Source organism: Dendropsophus ebraccatus, chromosome 13 (genome assembly GCF_027789765.1).
Source record: "Dendropsophus ebraccatus isolate aDenEbr1 chromosome 13, aDenEbr1.pat, whole genome shotgun sequence".
NCBI classification, from domain to species: domain Eukaryota; kingdom Metazoa; phylum Chordata; class Amphibia; order Anura; family Hylidae; genus Dendropsophus; species Dendropsophus ebraccatus.
In genome coordinates this window covers 49,184,226-49,201,879 of record NC_091466.1, presented here as the reverse complement: position 1 = coordinate 49,201,879, position 17,654 = coordinate 49,184,226, and the positions used below count along the sequence as shown (strand labels likewise).

Genomic DNA, 17,654 nt, shown 5'->3' with positions numbered 1-17,654 from the left:
TACTCTTACTCACAGATGCCGACTTGTGGCTGTGAACCGCCTATGCCCCCTAGTTGCATAGAACCCATCCTTGGTGGGTAATACTAGCCCCAGTCATCAGTTATCTGGGTGTAGCAGGTTCCCGAGACTTCCCAGTAGCACTGCAGGGTGAAAGTAGTTGTTTTTATAACTTGAAGGGCAATGTTGTATTATATAGGCTCCTATTGAGAATAGTGATAGCTTACCCCTTTAGAAACTGCATGATGTCTAGATTCTGGATCTAGTATTGGTGCTTATCTGAGCTCACATGGACAAGCTGTTCTTAGAGGTAAAGAGGACATTGTAGCTGCCCTTTAGTAGTATAGGGCATGATCAAGTAGGTGACAGCAGTTTTAGGGTATGGTGAGGGCCTGCGTCAGCACAGGGCTTACCCAGGCAAGTGCTTGGGCCCACAGTGCCTCTAGGGGCCTGGTGTTCTAATCTGAGCGCTGAACATCAGGAGACCAAGCAGGACCTGCTCAGAGAGAAAAGGGTGAAGGACCTGATCACATGGAGAGCAGCCCGACAGAGAAAAGAGGGAGAAGAGTTGTAAGTGCTGTGTGTCAGTCAGTCATTGTCTGCGTGAATGTGTGTTTTTGTATGTTGGTGGCATCTCAAGGGGGGGGGACAACACATCTCTAACTTGACACTGTATAAAGGAGCAGAGATGCAAACCTTTTCATGTGTACAGATTTTTATTTAAACGTTCAAAAAATGTTTAAGCTTTACAAAATGTTCATAAAACTTGTGTAACAGCAGAGCTGTGTGTCCCTGGGGTTCACTTGAGAATTTCCTTTCCGGATACCTTATGGAAATCTTCACCTATTACACCATCGTCACCCGCACCCCTGAGATGGTGAGGTCTCCTTGAATGCGAATACATTTAATCCCTGCAAAGTTGGTCAGCCTGTGCTTGTACTGAAAGAGGTTCTCATTGTTCACAGCCACTCTATAGCAGTCTGGTTGAAAGTGAATTTGAAGCTAAGGGAAAGAAAAAAAAATGTTATAATAAAACATATGAACACCTAAGAAGAGGTCCATTTCATATTAGTGGGGGCACACTCATAGCACTACTAATAATTAACTGGTTGGTTCCCTTTAAAGAAGAGACTCCTCAATCGTGAGAAAATTGCGCCTCCAGCTATAAACCTCCAGCACTGCTTCCAGCCATATAAGTAATCATCAGCGCTAGGGTATGTGCACACTAAGGAATTCTCGCGGATTCCGCCACACGCTCCCGCTTAACACTCTGCCCATCCCATAGACTCCATTCTATGGTCAGTACATGTCCATTGTTTGGACAGACGACGGAATCGGCCTGACCATAGAATGGAGTCTATAGGATGGGCAGAGAGTGAAGCAGGAGCGAGTGGTGGAATCCGCGGCAAGTTATCAGAGAATTCCATAGTCTGCCCATACCCCAACTCATATGGGCCAAAAAGGTCCATAGTCTTATGCAAACTATACTTATGTAGGCATTGGGGTGGTAATTGGTGGCCAGGTAGTCACAGTTGCTGGGAAACCTCTCCGGTAATCACTGAGATGTACCCACATGCCATCGTCCCTCTTCCCTGTCTCGTCATCTGACGTCTGTAATAAACAACTTGGACCAATGAACCAGAATAAAAAGAAACATCTTCTCTTACCTTGAATGGTTTTCCTTGTTGAAATGGAAACTTTGGACATTGTCGCTCCTCAGGTCCCCATTTGCCACCAACACATGAATTGCGCACAAGTACATGAGGGTGTTCATGAAAACGGGGATTTACGTGTAAAGCAATGTCATTTCCTATTTTATAGTCAACACCAAACCTGAAAGAAAAAGAGAACCTCATCATTTACTTTAGTAAATCAAGGTCAATATCTATAATAGAGTAGTCTCATTATAAAAGGGAACAAAATAAAAATAGCATTTGGGGAGTTTGTTCCCCTTTTATATGTGGGTTCAAAAAGGGGGTTATCTGAGATCAGAAAAACATGGCAGTTTTCTCATAGAAACATTACTGCACCTTTCTATAGGTTGTGCCTGTTACAGCTTAACATTTATGAAGTAAAGGGGACTGAGCTGCAATACCACACATGAACTGTAGACAGATGTGGCGCTGTTTCTAGAAGAAAACAACCAAATCTGTTATCCCAGACAACTTAAAGGAGAAGTCCGGCGAAAATTTTTATTAAAGTACTGAATTGCCCCTCAAAAATTATACAAATTACCAATATACACTTATTACGGGAAATGCTTTTAAAGCGCTTCACTTCCTGGATAAAATGGTGATGTCACGACCCGACTTCCAGAGCTGTGCAGGCTGTGGTTGCTGGAGTGGATGATGACAGGGGGACACTGAGGGACACAGGGCACTGGAGGGACACTGAGCATTCCTCTGCCATCATCCTCTCCAGCAGCCACAGCCCGCACAGCTCTGGGAGTTGGGTCTTATGTCAAGGTTTGGTAAGGGGTAACCCCTCAATTTACTCTCTCATTTAGTTACTGACAAGAGCCATATGGGGGCTTGTTTTGGCTTGCAAGGTCAGTTGCACATTTGAATGGTATCTTGTTAAACACAAAAGGTGGACCGCTGCAGCTCAGGAACCCAATGGGGGCTTTACATGCTCTCCTGTAGGTCAGTCTGAGGCTATGTATTTGGTGCATAGACATTACCACTATTTTACCCTTTTCCAGTCGGCGTGCCTTCAAGTTCAAAGCACATCCCTGCTACACATCCTGCAGGCAAAGGTATGTCACATGGCACTTTCTACAAGGAAAAGAAAGATGAATTAAACATAATAACCCTGCATGATACTTTCTACAAGAGATTAGCGTAACTCAAGCATGCTTGTGTCCAATCATTTGGTATTGGATTACCGGTGGCTTAAAGGGAACCAATCTCTAGGAATTAGGGTCTAAAGCTAGTCACGGCTCTCTGCCTTTCGGTATGGTCTACAGCGGTGATTGACAGGTAAGGAAGCCCGTTAGAAGTTGAGTACCAAACTCCCTAGCGCCATATCCAACTTCTTCAGCCACTGGTATTCAAATGCTGAACGATCGGACGCATGCTCAATTTGCAATTTCTACCATTATAACTAGACATGAGCGAACCTCGAGCATGCTCGAGTCTATCCGAACTGCTGAAGTTGGATAAAGCCCTAAGGCTATGCAGAAAACATGGATATAGTCATTGGCTGTATCCATGTTTTCCAGACAACCTTAGAGCTTTATCCAACTTCAGCAGCCACCGCTAATCAAAAAACAGAACGATCGGGAACAGATGGACTCGAGCATGCTCGAGGTTCGCTCATCTCTAATTTAACCTAAAAAACAAAGCATTTCGCTAACACGCTAGCTTGTGTGTCAGAGAAAGGTATGAATGGTAAATATATACAGTGGTACCTTGGTTTAAGAGTAACTTGGTTTAAGAGCGTTTTGATTTAAGAGCTCACAGTTTTTCAAAATTGTAACCTAGTTTAAGAGCATTGCTTTGGTTTAAGAGCTCCCTGTACTGGGTGGGAGGGGGAGTGGAGGAGGGGCATGGTCTGCATAGCGGGGTCTACAGCACTGTACTCTGACCCAGGAAGTCTCCCTCAACTTCCAACTCATAGCAGATCCACTTCAGGCTGGGGCTTGCATCAGGGGACAGGACTGTGGAGGTAATCTCTTCATAGCTGTAACCACTCTCTCCCCAGACAGAGAGTGCTGCATGTATGTGCCCTCATCTGTCCTGCTCATTCCTTTATGCTCCCTGCAGTCTCTGTGTTTCCTATCCTCTCCATTACTGTACAGTAACTTATAATATCACATATTCTGCTGTTTCTGAATGTTTGTTTCATCTGTTTTACATGTTATTCAGAATAATAAATCATTATTTTAGGGGTGTGGAACCAATTGTCTGCATGTCAGTGATTTCTTATGGGAAAATTAGCTTTGGTTTAAGAGTGGATTTGAATTACAAGCTCGGTCCGAAACGAATTATGCTCGAAATCCAAGGCACCACTGAATATTTACTTATATGTGAGTGTTTATAGATACACATACAAAGCACATATGTATTGCAGCTATAGAATTGTATGTTGTATTTTTTTTAGTTACACACCTGTGGACCAGAAGGTACGTTAGGTACTGTTTGTTTAGGAACAGAAGGCCCTTGTCCTGGGGTAGGAGCTCCTGGGGTAGGAGCTCCTGGGTATGGCTGCCCTGGCCCTGGGAAACCTGGATATCCTGGGTACTGTTGGCCAGCAGCTGGAGGAAATCCTGGGTATTGCTGGCCTCCAGGTGGGAATCCTGGGTACTGTGGGCCTTGTCCTGGTGCTGGATATCCTGGATACTGCGGGCCTTGTCCTGGTGCTGGATATCCTGGATTCTGCTGTCCTTGTCCCTGTCCTGGTGCTGGGAATCCTGGGAATGGCTGACCTGGAAAGCCCTGTTGTCCAGGGTTTTGGCCTCCCCAGGGGTTATAGTTTTGGCCTTGATTACCTTGATCTGCTTTCACAGTGCTTGCATTGGCTTGTCCAGATAAGGCATCATCGAGCTGGTTAAGAAATGGAAAAATAAGTCATTGCACAACACCATATGCCACAACATTCAATAAAAGGAAAGAGGAATACTTCAGGTGGTGGAATTAGCATGTTGTGGAAGATTTATTTGTAAGCCTCTAAATACAGCCATTTCCACTCAAACAACTAATTCTAACCCAATCTCCTTTCAAATAACATAAACCAAAAGAGTAACATGGAAGCATAAATAATAATAATTAATAAAAAGTGAGCTTTATATTTACAGATTGTGGACTGACTGGGGGCAGCATTAATATTAGACTGCAATGATCAGGGGCAGTAGCTACACTAGACTGTGCAATGATCAGTGGCAGTACTTACACCAGACTGTGCAATGATCAGGGGCAGTAGTAACACTACACTGTGCAATGATCAGGGGCAGTAGTTACACCAGACTGTGCAATGATAAGGGGGAGTAGTTACACCAGACTGTGAAATGATCAGGGGGAGTAGTTACACTTACTGTGCAATGATCAGGGGCAGTAGTAACACTACACTGTGCAATGATCAGGGGCAGTAGTTACACCAGACTGTGAAATGATCAGGGAGAGTAGTTACACTTACTGTGCAATGATCAGGGGCAGTAGTTACACCAGACTGTGCAATGATAAGGGGGAGTAGTTACACCAGACTGTGCAATGATCAGGGGCAGTAGTTACACCAGACTGTGCAATGATAAGGGGAAGTAGTTACACCAGACTGTGCAATGATTAGGGGCAGTAGTTACACCAGACTGTGCAATGATTAGGGGCAGTAGTTACACTAGACTGTGCAATGATCAGGGGCAGTAGTTACACCAGACTGTGCAATGATTAGGGGCAGTAGTTACACTAGACTGTGCAATGATCAGGGGCAATAGCTACACCAGACTGTGCAATGATAAGGGGGAGTAGTTACACTAGACTGTGCAATGATCAGGGGCAGTAGCTACACCAGACTGTGCAATGATAGGGGGAAGTAGTTACACCAGACTGTGCAATGATCAGGGGGAGTAGTTACACTTACTGTGCAATGATCAGGGGCAGCAGTTACACTAGACTGTGCAATGATAAGGGGGAGTAGCTACACTAGACTGTGCAATGATCAGTGGCAGTAGTTACACCAGACTGTGCAATGATCAGGGGCAGTAGTAACACTACACTGTGCAATGATCAGGGGCAGTAGTTACACCAGACTGTGCAATGATCAGGGAGAGTAGTTACACTAGACTGTGCAATGATCAGGGGCAGTAGTAACACTACACTGTGCAATGATCAGGGGCAGTAGTTACACCAGACTGTGCAATGATAAGGGGGAGTAGTTACACCAGACTGTGAAATGATCAGGGGGAGTAGTTACACTTACTGTGCAATGATCAGGGGGAGTAGTTACACTTACTGTGCAATGATCAGGGGCAGTAGTTACACCAGACTGTGCAATGATAAGGGGGAGTAGTTACACCAGACTGTGCAATGATCAGGGGCAGTAGTTACACCAGACTGTGCAATGATAAGGGGGAGTAGTTACACCAGACTGTGCAATGATTAGGGGCAGTAGTTACACTAGACTGTGCAATGATCAGGGGCAATAGCTACACCAGACTGTGCAATGATAAGGGGGAGTAGTTACACTAGACTGTGCAATGATCAGGGGCAGTAGCTACACCAGACTGTGCAATGATAGGGGGAAGTAGTTACACTAGACTGTGCAATGATCAGGGGCAGTAGTTACACCAGACTGTGCAATGATAAGGGGGAGTAGTTACACTAGACTGTGCAATGATCAGGGGCAGTAGTTACACCAGACTGTGCAATGATCAGGGGCAGTAGTTACACTAGACTGTGCAATGATCAGGGGCAGTAGTAACACTACACTGTGCAATGATCAGGGGCAGTAGTAACACTACACTGTGCAATGATCAGGGGCAGTAGTTACACCAGACTGTGCAATGATCAGGGGCAGTAGTAACACTACACTGTGCAATGATCAGGGGCAGTAGTAACACTACACTGTGCAATGATCAGGGGCAGTAGTAACACTACACTGTGCAATGATCAGGGGCAGTAGTAACACTACACTGTGCAATGATCAGGGGGAGTAGTAACACTAGACTGAACAGACTGGGAGCAATGTTTAATGGGAACTATCAGCAAGTTGGGGGGGGGGCGGCTGGGGGTGGACCGTCACATGGGGCTATGGCCCCTGACCGGCCTGCATGATTATCAATACAGGGGGCCGGACGTATCTGTGCTCGGAGGGACGGTAGCCACGCCCCCAGCAATCCTAATAGTTTATCGGGTACAACTAACAGCATAGGCATGGCAGTGAGGATGAAAGTAAGAAACATACATTCATCACCAGTGCACACACCCACTAGCTATCAGCAGGTAAGATACGTCAGTGCTCGCTTCCTCCTTGTCCTATGCCAGACAGAGAGCAGGGAGCCACAGGAGGGGCTGCCTGGACAATCCTTTGATCGTCCAGGCTGCTTATAGAAGTCAACGGCAATCTGCTGCTGCCACTTTTCTTACACCTGTTGAAAGACATTGTGCATGTCGGCTTATCGTTGCCTTTTAACATGACCTACTACACCAAACTGTTATGGCTGATAATCATATAATAGGCTGTGCACAAACTTGGGTGGTGTTCAGACTGTGCACTGACTGCAAGCAATATTTACATTAGGCTGCTAACAAATTGGGGGCAGTGTTTACACTAGACTGTGGACTAACCGTGGACATTTGCATGTAGACTTTACTTCTGGTGTATGAGAACTTGTCTGTACAGTGCAGACCAATCCATGTCCTATACCAGGGATGGTGAACCTTGGCAACCGGTTGTTGGAATACTTATTTAATTGCTGACAATATTATGAGGATCTGTAACTGATATATAGGCACAGTGTGTGACTCTGTGCCACCCACCACCAACCATGATAAAACCAGGACTACAGCCAGTCCCAGTAGGGAAAAAGCAGGTTGACTGTAGTTCTCGGAGACATATGTAAAGTAGCATGTAAGGGTAACCTAGTGAATGTTGCAAGTAAATTCTCATCCATCCATCCAGTAATATTAAGTTAATAAGCAGTAAGTCCCAGGAACATGTTCACACTTACCGAAAACTCTGACATTTCTGAAATAAAAGAAAGAAAAAAGTTTCAATAACGTGATCTAAATGAAGTCATGATAGGTTTACAGGGCCAAAGTAAGCCGGAAAAGTATTATAAATATAAATTGCTACAGACATTGTAATTCCCAGTTGTCAATTTATTTATACCTTTCTAGGGGGAGTAACAGAAGAACAGCACAAAACAGTTCTAAGGGGTCATTCACACGTCCGGACAGTGTTTTGCGGACTGAACCATAATAATCGTCCCGTGGAATAAAAGGCAATGATCAGCCGACATCGTTCATGTTGGCTGATCGTTGCAGTCATTTGTTTGTCAACATGTTGCAAAACAATCGATTCATACAGCAACGATCTGCTGCTGTCGCTCCGCGGAATAGGAGCTACGTCAGCAGACCGCTGTTATATGCTATGGGCTGCCCGGACGATCTAGGGATCACCCGGGCAGCCCCCCCCCCCCCCCCCGCAGCACTCTGCAGCCCCCCCTGTACTCACCCACTCGCTGCCGCCACGTGTAATGGCGGTGGCACGAGCAGGGAACGAGGAGCAAACACAGTCGGTCTGTGGAATAGGCAGGGTGCTTGGCTTCCTATTGGTCTCCCAGTGTGAGAGCTCCTACATCATCAGTTTATGCTTATCTATTTAAATAATATTGAAGGTTCTATTAGCAAATAAGAAAAATGCTAGTGTGAACCGAGTCTAAGTTGTTCATACATATTTTTGTTTCACTTCTTTAGTGCTAAATTCAATGGACCTTAAAAAAAACACACACACCCAAAAGAGTCTGAACTAGACTAGAATAAGGTACTAACAGCAGTCATTGTAATGTACTCAAAATGACAGACGTCATTTTGAGAAAGAAAATAAAAAACAAATTGAAAAAACTTCACGTGAACATAGCCAAATTTTTAGTTATTATTAGAGTCTCGTTTTCCTAATATCATCTGATCAAGGTAGGAGAGGAAAAACTGCAAATAATTAAGGAAGGATAAAATGTAAAGAACATGAGTCATTCTAACCTGCAGAGAATTCAGCCTGAGGGGTAGGATGGGACCTGTAGTATTTAACCTGTAACACCCATAAACATTCAGCGACAACAGAAGCTTGATCTGTCTTGTTCATGTTAAAAAGATGGCTTCTGTATAGTATGTTTATCTATATCTTACTTTTTAAGGTGACATTTAAATTTGTATTGTCAGTTCAGAAAGCTTTTGACATGTCCTAGGGACAGTCAGAGTCTGATCATTTAGAGTCAGGAGATGCACTCACCTGAGCGCTTCTCTTCCCAGCTTGCTGCAGGAGATGAATCCTATAGACTTACTATAGACTACATCTCGCAACTTGTTCTAGTGAAAGATTTGGAGCTGAACACCAAGACTGACTGATTAAAACATTTGCCATGTCTTCTGGACAGGGACACTTTAACCCATAGTTCAACCCAAACACAGGATTACAGCAAAACTGTTCAATACACTAAATAACACTTTTAATAAGTAGAACTAAAAAAAAAAGTTTAACCCCTTAAGGTCAAAGCCTATTTTCGTTTTTGCGCTTTTGCTTATTCCATTTTAAGTTTAAAAGTCCATAGCGCTTGCATTTTTTCACCTAGAGACGTATATGAGCGCTTATTTTTTGCGAAACCAATTGTACTTTGCAATGACAGGCATTATTTTTCCATAACATATGCTGCGAAACCGGAAAAAAATCATTTGTGCTGTCAAATTGAAAAAAAAACGAATTTGTTTTGATTTCGGGGAGTTTTGCATTTACGCCGTCCGTCCTATGGTAAAACTGACTTGTTATGCATGTTCCTCAAGTCGTTCCGATTACTATGATATATAACATGTATAACTTATATTGTATCGGATGGCCTGTCAAAAATTCAAACCATTGTTAACAAATATACGTTCCTTAAAATCGCTCCATTCCCAGGCTTATAGCGCTTTTATCCTTTGGTCTATGGGGCTGTGTGAGGTGTCAGTTTTTGCGCCATGATGTGTTCTTTCTATCGGTACCTTGATTGCGCATATACGACTTTTTGATCGTTTTTTATTACATTTTTTCTGGATTTGATGCGACCAAAAATGCGCAATTTTGCACTTTGGAATTTTTTTGCGCTGACGCCGTTTACCGTGCGAGATCAGGAACGTGATTAATTAATAGTTCGGGCGATTACGCGCGCGGCGATACTAAATATGTTTATTTATTTATTTATTAATTTATATTTATAAAATGGGAAAAGGGGGGTGATTTGGACTTTTATTAGGGGAGGGGATTTTTTATTAATAAAAACACTTTTTTACTTTTTTTTTTACTGTAACTAGAAGCCCCCCTGGGGGACTTGTATATAGACAGCACTGATCTCTCATAGAGATCAATGCTGTGTATATACACAGCAAAGATCGATTAGATCGGTCATAGATTACTATGGCCTGCTGCAGGCCATAGCAATCTATTGCTGAGTCGGGATCAGCGTCATTCCGACGCTGAGGCCCGGCACGGGCAGAAGATCCGTCCCACTAGACACCAGGGACGTGAGGTCTGAAGCCTCTAAGTGCATCTGTCAGGTTTGACAGCTGCACTTAGAGGCTTAATTAGCCGGCGCGGCAACGGGACCCGCGCCGGCTAATAGAGGCACTGCCCGGCTGCACGTGTCAGCCGGGATCAGCGCCGTTCAGAGCGGGGTCCCGGCAGGACCCCGCTCTGAACACCCCGAGCGGCACCATGACGTATCAGATACGTCATGGGTCGCTAAGGGGTTAAAAATTAGCCTTTGGAAAAAAAAGTTAGTGTTATTAGTGCCCCTAATAATTAATAAACTTTGGAGTGATCAGTCTCCAGAACTGTTTTTAAAGACTCTGGGGGACACTTACAAAGGCTGCACCACAGGCATACGCCAGGGAGAAGGTGCAGATTTGCCCCTTCTTCCGTGTGTGCGTCTGCCGTATTCCCCGTTCGCTCAATGGACAGGGGCTTGTGCTAAGGCTGGAAAGAGACGTGGCTTCCTCCCACACCTGATTTATCATGCTTTACCTGCACCTCTTAGAAAATCTTGCCGGGAAAAAGATGCCGGGGCCTAATTTAGGATCAGCGTTGGTCTTTGTAAATTTCCCCCTCTATGTTTAGGCAGGGCCTACAGCAACTATGTTGACCTCAGTGTCTCAATGGCTATAGACTATAGAAAAAAACAAGTGATACTCTAATTGTTCCATATTCCTTGCAATTCTATAATTTAGTAGGTTAGCAAGGAAAAGGAACAGTTGGAAAGGGAGTAAAACAAAAGACTGTAGGAACAGACTACACAGGTTTTGTTTGTAGTCTGTTACCATGGAGACACAGCACTGCATGGAGGCACATATCAGTTGGCTCAAGATGGTATGATCTTTTCAATGAGACTATTATACTTTTTTTTTTACTTTAGATAATTTGAAGCAATAAAAAAGGTTACAGAAAACAGAAATACCTGTCAAACTCGCCATAATAAGCCTGTGTTTTGCATTGAACCAAGATCTAGGCTATGAATACAGTCCATGTTTTATGTATACTCAGTGATTATTCTCACCAGCACATCTGTTATGTAACCAGTCAGGACTCCAAAATGGTTATCAGATCCGACCCAGTGAAAGACAGGCAATGCATGGGAGGAATACACATACACGTCCCTGCCTTGTGGGGGTGACACTATGTAGCTGTAGGTGTTATGTCACATGTAACATAGGCTAGGCTTAAGGCTATGTTCACACACAGTATTTTAGCTTAGTATTTTTCAACCAGGAGTGGATTGGAAACACAGAAAGGCTATGTTTACACACTATTGAAACTGAGTGGATGGCCATCATTTAATGGCAAATAACAAATAATAAAATAATAAACGGCCATTGTTTTAAAATAACGGTAATTATTTGCCATTAAATGAGGGCCATCAACTCAATTTCAACAGTGTGTGAACATAGCCTTTTTTGCATTTTCAATCCACTCTGGTTTTGTTTGAAAAATACTGACCAAAAATACTGTGTGTGAACATAGCCTAAAGCTGCATTGTTGTAAGTGGCTGAACATAGCCGTTCCATATACATTGTTTTTATCACAACTACTCTACATTGGAAGCCCACCACTGCTATTACCTCCACTAACATGTATGAAGAGGTGGCCACATATGGCTTGGTAACAGAAACAAGTATCTTGTTATTGTTGGCGATCACAGCCGCTTATTGACCTGACTATAAACCTAACCTTACCCTAAATAAGCTACATGCACGAGGCTGAAGTTGGTTTCTTATTCGGCCAGTTTCTTATTCGGGGCTGAAGTTGGTTTCTTATTCGGCAGTTTCTTATTCAGAGGATTTTTCTTTTTCCTGTTTAGCTATTATTCTTACAGAAAATGTATAATATTCATACCCTACCGTAAGTGAGGGGCCCTGAGGGGACTGGTGATAAAAATGGCAAAAAAGACCCCACGGTTGGCATAAAAATGGGCATGAAAGTAAAACCACAAAATTATTATTTAAAAATAAAATTGACCTTGGGCCACTGATCTCACACTGATAATACACAGAGAGGGATGCCCCGCATCACACCCAAGAGAGTCCAGCCTGGCCCAAAGTGGTTCTGGGTATAAAAACTGGCATCAAAGTGGGCAGATTGGCATTTTTCCCAATTTGAATAAGTAACAGGTATTTTCAAAGGGTTAAATAAGTTTGGGCCACGGATCTCACATTGATATTACACAGATAGGGATGCCCCGCATCACATCCAAGAGAGTCCAGCCTGGCCCAAAGTGGTTCTGGGTATAAAAACTGGCATCAAAGTGGGCAGATGGGCATTTTTTCCTAATTTGAATAAGTAACAGCTGTTTTCAAAGGGTTAAATGAGTTTGGGCCACTGATCTCACACTGATAATACACAGAGAGGGATGCCCCGCATCATACCCAAGAGAGTCCAGCCTGGCCCAAAGTGGTTCTGGGTATAAAAACTGGCATCAAAGTGGGCAGATTGGAATTTTTTCCTGATTTGAATAAGTAACAGCTATTTTCAAAGGGTTAAATGAGTTTGGGCCACTGATCTCACATTGATATTACACAGAGAGGGATGCCCCGCATCATTCCCAAGAGAGTCCAGCCTGGCCCAAAGTGGTTCTGGGTATAAAAACTGGCATCAAAGTGGGCACATAGCCATTTTTCATGATTTGAATAAGTAACAGCTATGTTCAAAGGGTTAAATGAGTTTGGGCCACTGATCTCACACTACATACACACAGATAGGCATGCCCCGCATCACATCCAATAGAGTCCAGCCTGGCCCAAAGTGGTTCTGAGTATAAAAACTGGCATCAAAGTGGGCAGATGGGCATTTTTGTCCTATTTTGAATAAGTAACAGCTGTTTTCAAAGGGTTAAATGAGTTTGGGCCACTGATCTCACACTGATACTACACAGAGAGGGATGCCCCGCATCACATCCAAGAGAGTCCAGCCTGGCCCAAAGTGGTTCTGGGTATAAAAACTGGCATCAAAGTGGGCACATAGCCATTTTTCCCAATTTGAATAAGTAACAGGTATTTTCAAAGGGTTAAATGAGTTTGGGCCACTGATCTCACACTGATAATACACAGAGAGGGATGCCCCGCATCACAACCAAGAGAGTCCAGCCTGGTCCAAAGTGGTTCTGGGTATAAAAACTGGCATCAAAGTGGGCACATAGCCATTTTTCATGATTTGAATAAGTAACAGCTATTTTCAAAGGGTTAAATGAGTTTGGGCCACTGATCTCACACTGATAATACACAGACAGGCATGCCCCGCATCACATCCAAGAGAGTCCAGCCTGGCCCAAAGTGGTTCTGGGTATAAAAACTGGCATCAAAATGGTTCTGGGTATTTTGTGAATAAATGTTTAGCGCCGCACTATCCCTTTAAGCAAACAGGGCTAAAGTACTCAGGAGGCATTTGTCAGCATAACAGGATCCTAGAATTAGCTGTCCCATCTCTTCTTATTAAACATTTCTCGGCTAACCCTGAATACATTTCTATAATAACAATGTTTTCTGCTGACAGGTCTGCTTTAGGCTATGTTAGGCCTCATTCACACATCCATAGTTCAGCCAGTGAATACGGACCTGTAATGGTGGACCGCACTATGAATGTGCAGTAACAGTGCTACGCAGTTTACGGAGCACTATGTAGAAGACAATGATTCGTGCCGCAAATGCAAGTCCGCACTATAATCTATCCTTTATTTTTTTGTAGCGCGGGACGTGGACCTGAACACTTGTACAGATGTGTGAACAGGGCCATTGAAATATATTTGTCCTATGTGTTGCCTGCAATGTCAGGGTCCCCTTGTAGCCATATAGGACCCCTTTGTAGCCAGTAAGACCGCCGTTGTAGCCAGCAGAACCTGATTACGGGAGCATTGATGTCCCTGTACCCAGTGGGATTAGCAGATGCATTCTGCAATACTAATGATCGCACTGCGCACGTGTAGGAAGGCCATTCTGGGTACGAGAGATGGCTTTGCCCCCAAGTGCTGACGTCACCATACCCAAGAAGATGAAAGGAAGTAGGACATCACTGTAAGAAAGGTTGCATCATGTGACTGGACCAGCAATCTCCGAGTAAAGCCAACAAGGAATATATAAGTTCTTTAGTTAAGGGTTAATTTTGCTTCTTTTTTTTTTTCAATTTTTCCAGGAATACCCCTTTAGGCTATGTTTAAACAAAGTAAAAATAAGGGCAAATAATGACCATTATTACAGGGGAACTGTCAGCCAGTTAGATTAATCTAAACTGCTGATAGCTCCTTATTGCACCAAAAACACCATGGATAAAGGTGTGTTTTACCTTAATCCTCATTACCGTTTCAGTAAAGTTTGGCATTTGCTCCAAAGTCTGGTAAGGACCCACAGGGCATCCCTCTCTGTGTATTATCAGTGTGAGATCAGTGGCCCAAACTCATTTAACCCTTTGAAAATAGCTGTTACTTATTCAAATCAGGAAAAAATGCCAATCTGCCAACTTTGATGCCAGTTTTTATACCCAGAACCACTTTGGGCCAGGCTGGACTCTGTTGGATGTGATGCGGGGCATCCCTCTCTGTGTATTATCAGTGTGAGATCAGTGGCCCGAACTCATTTAACCCTTTGAAAATAGCTGTTACTTATTCAAATCATGAAAAATGGCTATGTGCCCACTTTGATGCCAGTTTTTATACCCAGAACCACTTTGGGCCAGGCTGGACTCTCTTGGATGTGATGCGGGGCATGCCTGTCTGTGTATTATCAGTGTGAGATCAGTGGCCCAAACTCATTTAACCCTTTGAAAACACCTGTTACTTATTCAAAATAGGACAAAAATGCCAATCTGCCCACTTTGATGCCAGTTTTTATACCCAGAACCACTTTGGGCCAGGCTGGACTCTCTTGGATGTGATGCGGGGCATGGCTATCTGTGTGTACGTAGTGTGAGATCAGTGGCCCAAACTCATTTAACCCTTTGAAAACAGCTGTTACTTATTCAAATCATGAAAAATGGCTATGTGCCCACTTTGATGCCAGTTTTTATACCCAGAACCACTTTGGGCCAGGCTGGACTCTGTTGGATGTGATGCGGGGGATCCCTCTCTGTGTATTATCAGTGTGAGATCAGTGGCCCAAACTCATTTAACCCTTTGAAAACACCTGTTACTTATTCAAATCATGAAAAATGGCTATGTGCCCACTTTGATGCCAGTTTTTATACCCAGAACCACTTTGGGCCAGGCTGGACTCTCTTGGATGTGATGCGGGGCATGCCTATCTGTGTGTATGTAGTGTGAGATCAGTGGCCCAAACTCATTTAACCCTTTGAAAACAGCTGTTACTTATTCAAATCATGAAAAATGGCTATGTGCCCACTTTGATGCCAGTTTTTATACCCAGAACCACTTTGGGCCAGGCTGGACTCTCTTGGATGTGATGCGGGGCATCCCTCTCTGTGTATTATCAGTGTGAGATCCGTGGCCCAAACTCATTTAACCCTTTGAAAACAGCTGTTACTTATTCAAATCATGAAAAATGGCTATGTGCCCACTTTGATGCCAGTTTTTATACCCAGAACCACTTTGGGCCAGGCTGGACTCTCTTGGATGTGATGCGGGGCATCCCTCTCTGTGTATTATCAGTGTGAGATCCGTGGCCCAAACTCATTTAACCCTTTGAAAACAGCTGTTACTTATTCAAATCATGAAAAATGCCTATGTGCCCACTTTGATGCCAGTTTTTATACCCAGAACCACTTTGGGCCAGGCTGGACTCTCTTGGTTGTGATGCGGGGCATCCCTCTCTGTGTATTATCAGTGTGAGATCAGTGGCCCAAACTCATTTAACCCTTTGAAAACACCTGTTACTTATTCAAAATAGGACAAAAATGCCCATCTGCCCACTTTGATGCCAGTTTTTATACCCAGAACCACTTTGGGCCAGGCTGGACTCTCTTGGATGTGATGCGGGGCATGCCTATCTGTGTGTACGTAGTGTGAGATCAGTGGCCCAAACTCATTTAACCCTTTGAAAACAGCTGTTACTTATTCAAATCATGAAAAATGGCTATGTGCCCACTTTGATGCCAGTTTTTATACCCAGAACCACTTTGGGCCAGGCTGTACTCTCTTGGATGTGATGCGGGGGATCCCTCTCTGTGTATTATCAGTGTGAGATCAGTGGCCCAAACTCATTTAACCCTTTGAAAATAGCTGTTACTTATTCAAATCAGGAAAAAATTCCAATCTGCCCACTTTGATGCCAGTTTTTATACCCAGAACCACTTTGGGCCAGGCTGGACTCTGTTGGATGTGATGCAGGGCATCCCTCTCTGTGTATTATCAGTGTGATGTGGGGGATCCCTCTCTGTGTATTATCAGTGTGAGATCAGTGGCCCAAAGTCAATTTTATTTTTAAATAATAATTTTGTGGTTTTACTTTCATGCCCATTTTTATGCCAACCGTGGGGTCTTTTTTGCCATTTTTATCACCAGTCCCCTCAGGGCCCCTCACTTACGGTAGGGTATGAATATTATACATTTTCTGTAAGAATAATAGCTAAAACAGGAAAAAGAAAAATCCTCTGAATAAGAAACTGCCGAATAAGAAACCAACTTCAGCCCCGAATAAGAAACTGGCCGAATAAGAAACCAACTTCAGCCTCGTGCTACATGCTGCCTAGCTGTTTTCTTTTCAGACTGCTGGGCTATCATCCCCTGGAAGCAATGCTAATGGGCAGAAAAACCTTGTACATTAAGTGTGCCACAAAAAAACTTTGTCTTTGTACAGGATACGCATACATAGGTACAGTAATCTGAATGGTAGCCTTATTATGACCTATTCCAACTAGAGCGGTAGTACAGTAAAACTGCTCAAAAGTACAAACTATAATAATGTAATAAGAAGGTAACAATCACAGGTGATTTTTTTACCCTCCTAATTGCAAAGCAGAACAAGCAGTAGCATGTACATATAAACTAACCATTGAACCAGTTGCACACATCCTCATACATTTAAAAGGAACACTGCAAATAAAACACACACAATGTAATGAAGAGCCGGAGGGGCAGTACATCAAGCAGAGTCTTTCTTTCTCTCTTTCCCTTAATTATACAGCATCACCTTGGGCCTTACACTAGGCTTAGTTTAAGTCTACAGGTAAAAGAATAATATATATTATATATATATAGTAAATACTCACTGATGGATGCAGGAGCCACAAGCAGAAGGTCTGGAAAAAAATTTGGACGGGCTACGCAGCAGGAACAGCTCTGATATAAAGAGGGTTTTCAGTGGAGAGGGTAGGGTAGTGCACGCCCTGTAATACCACACCTATGCAGGCTCTTCTACCCAAAACTTGAACAGCAACACACCCATATTGTCAATACAAGGCAGGGTTCATGCTTAAAGCTGAAAATGTTACATTCTTTTAGGGGGAGGATACATATTTGTGGAAACTTCAAGTTATGC

General features: G+C 43.5%; 1 protein-coding gene across 1 annotated transcript; it reads right to left on the bottom strand.

The window, feature by feature from the left end:
* Positions 1–694: 694 nt before the first annotated feature.
* Positions 695–17,479, bottom strand: LOC138771012 (galectin-3-like). The gene is made up of 6 exons (XM_069950413.1): positions 17,386–17,479; positions 7,661–7,677; positions 4,107–4,541; positions 2,689–2,771; positions 1,665–1,830; positions 695–999 (listed from the first exon to the last, which is right to left on the bottom strand). The coding sequence occupies exons 2-6, from the start codon at positions 7,673–7,675 to the stop codon at positions 844–846; spliced, it is 855 nt and encodes a 284-aa protein (XP_069806514.1). The 5' UTR covers positions 7,676–7,677; positions 17,386–17,479; the 3' UTR covers positions 695–843.
* Between the last annotated feature and the right edge of the window lie 175 nt (positions 17,480–17,654).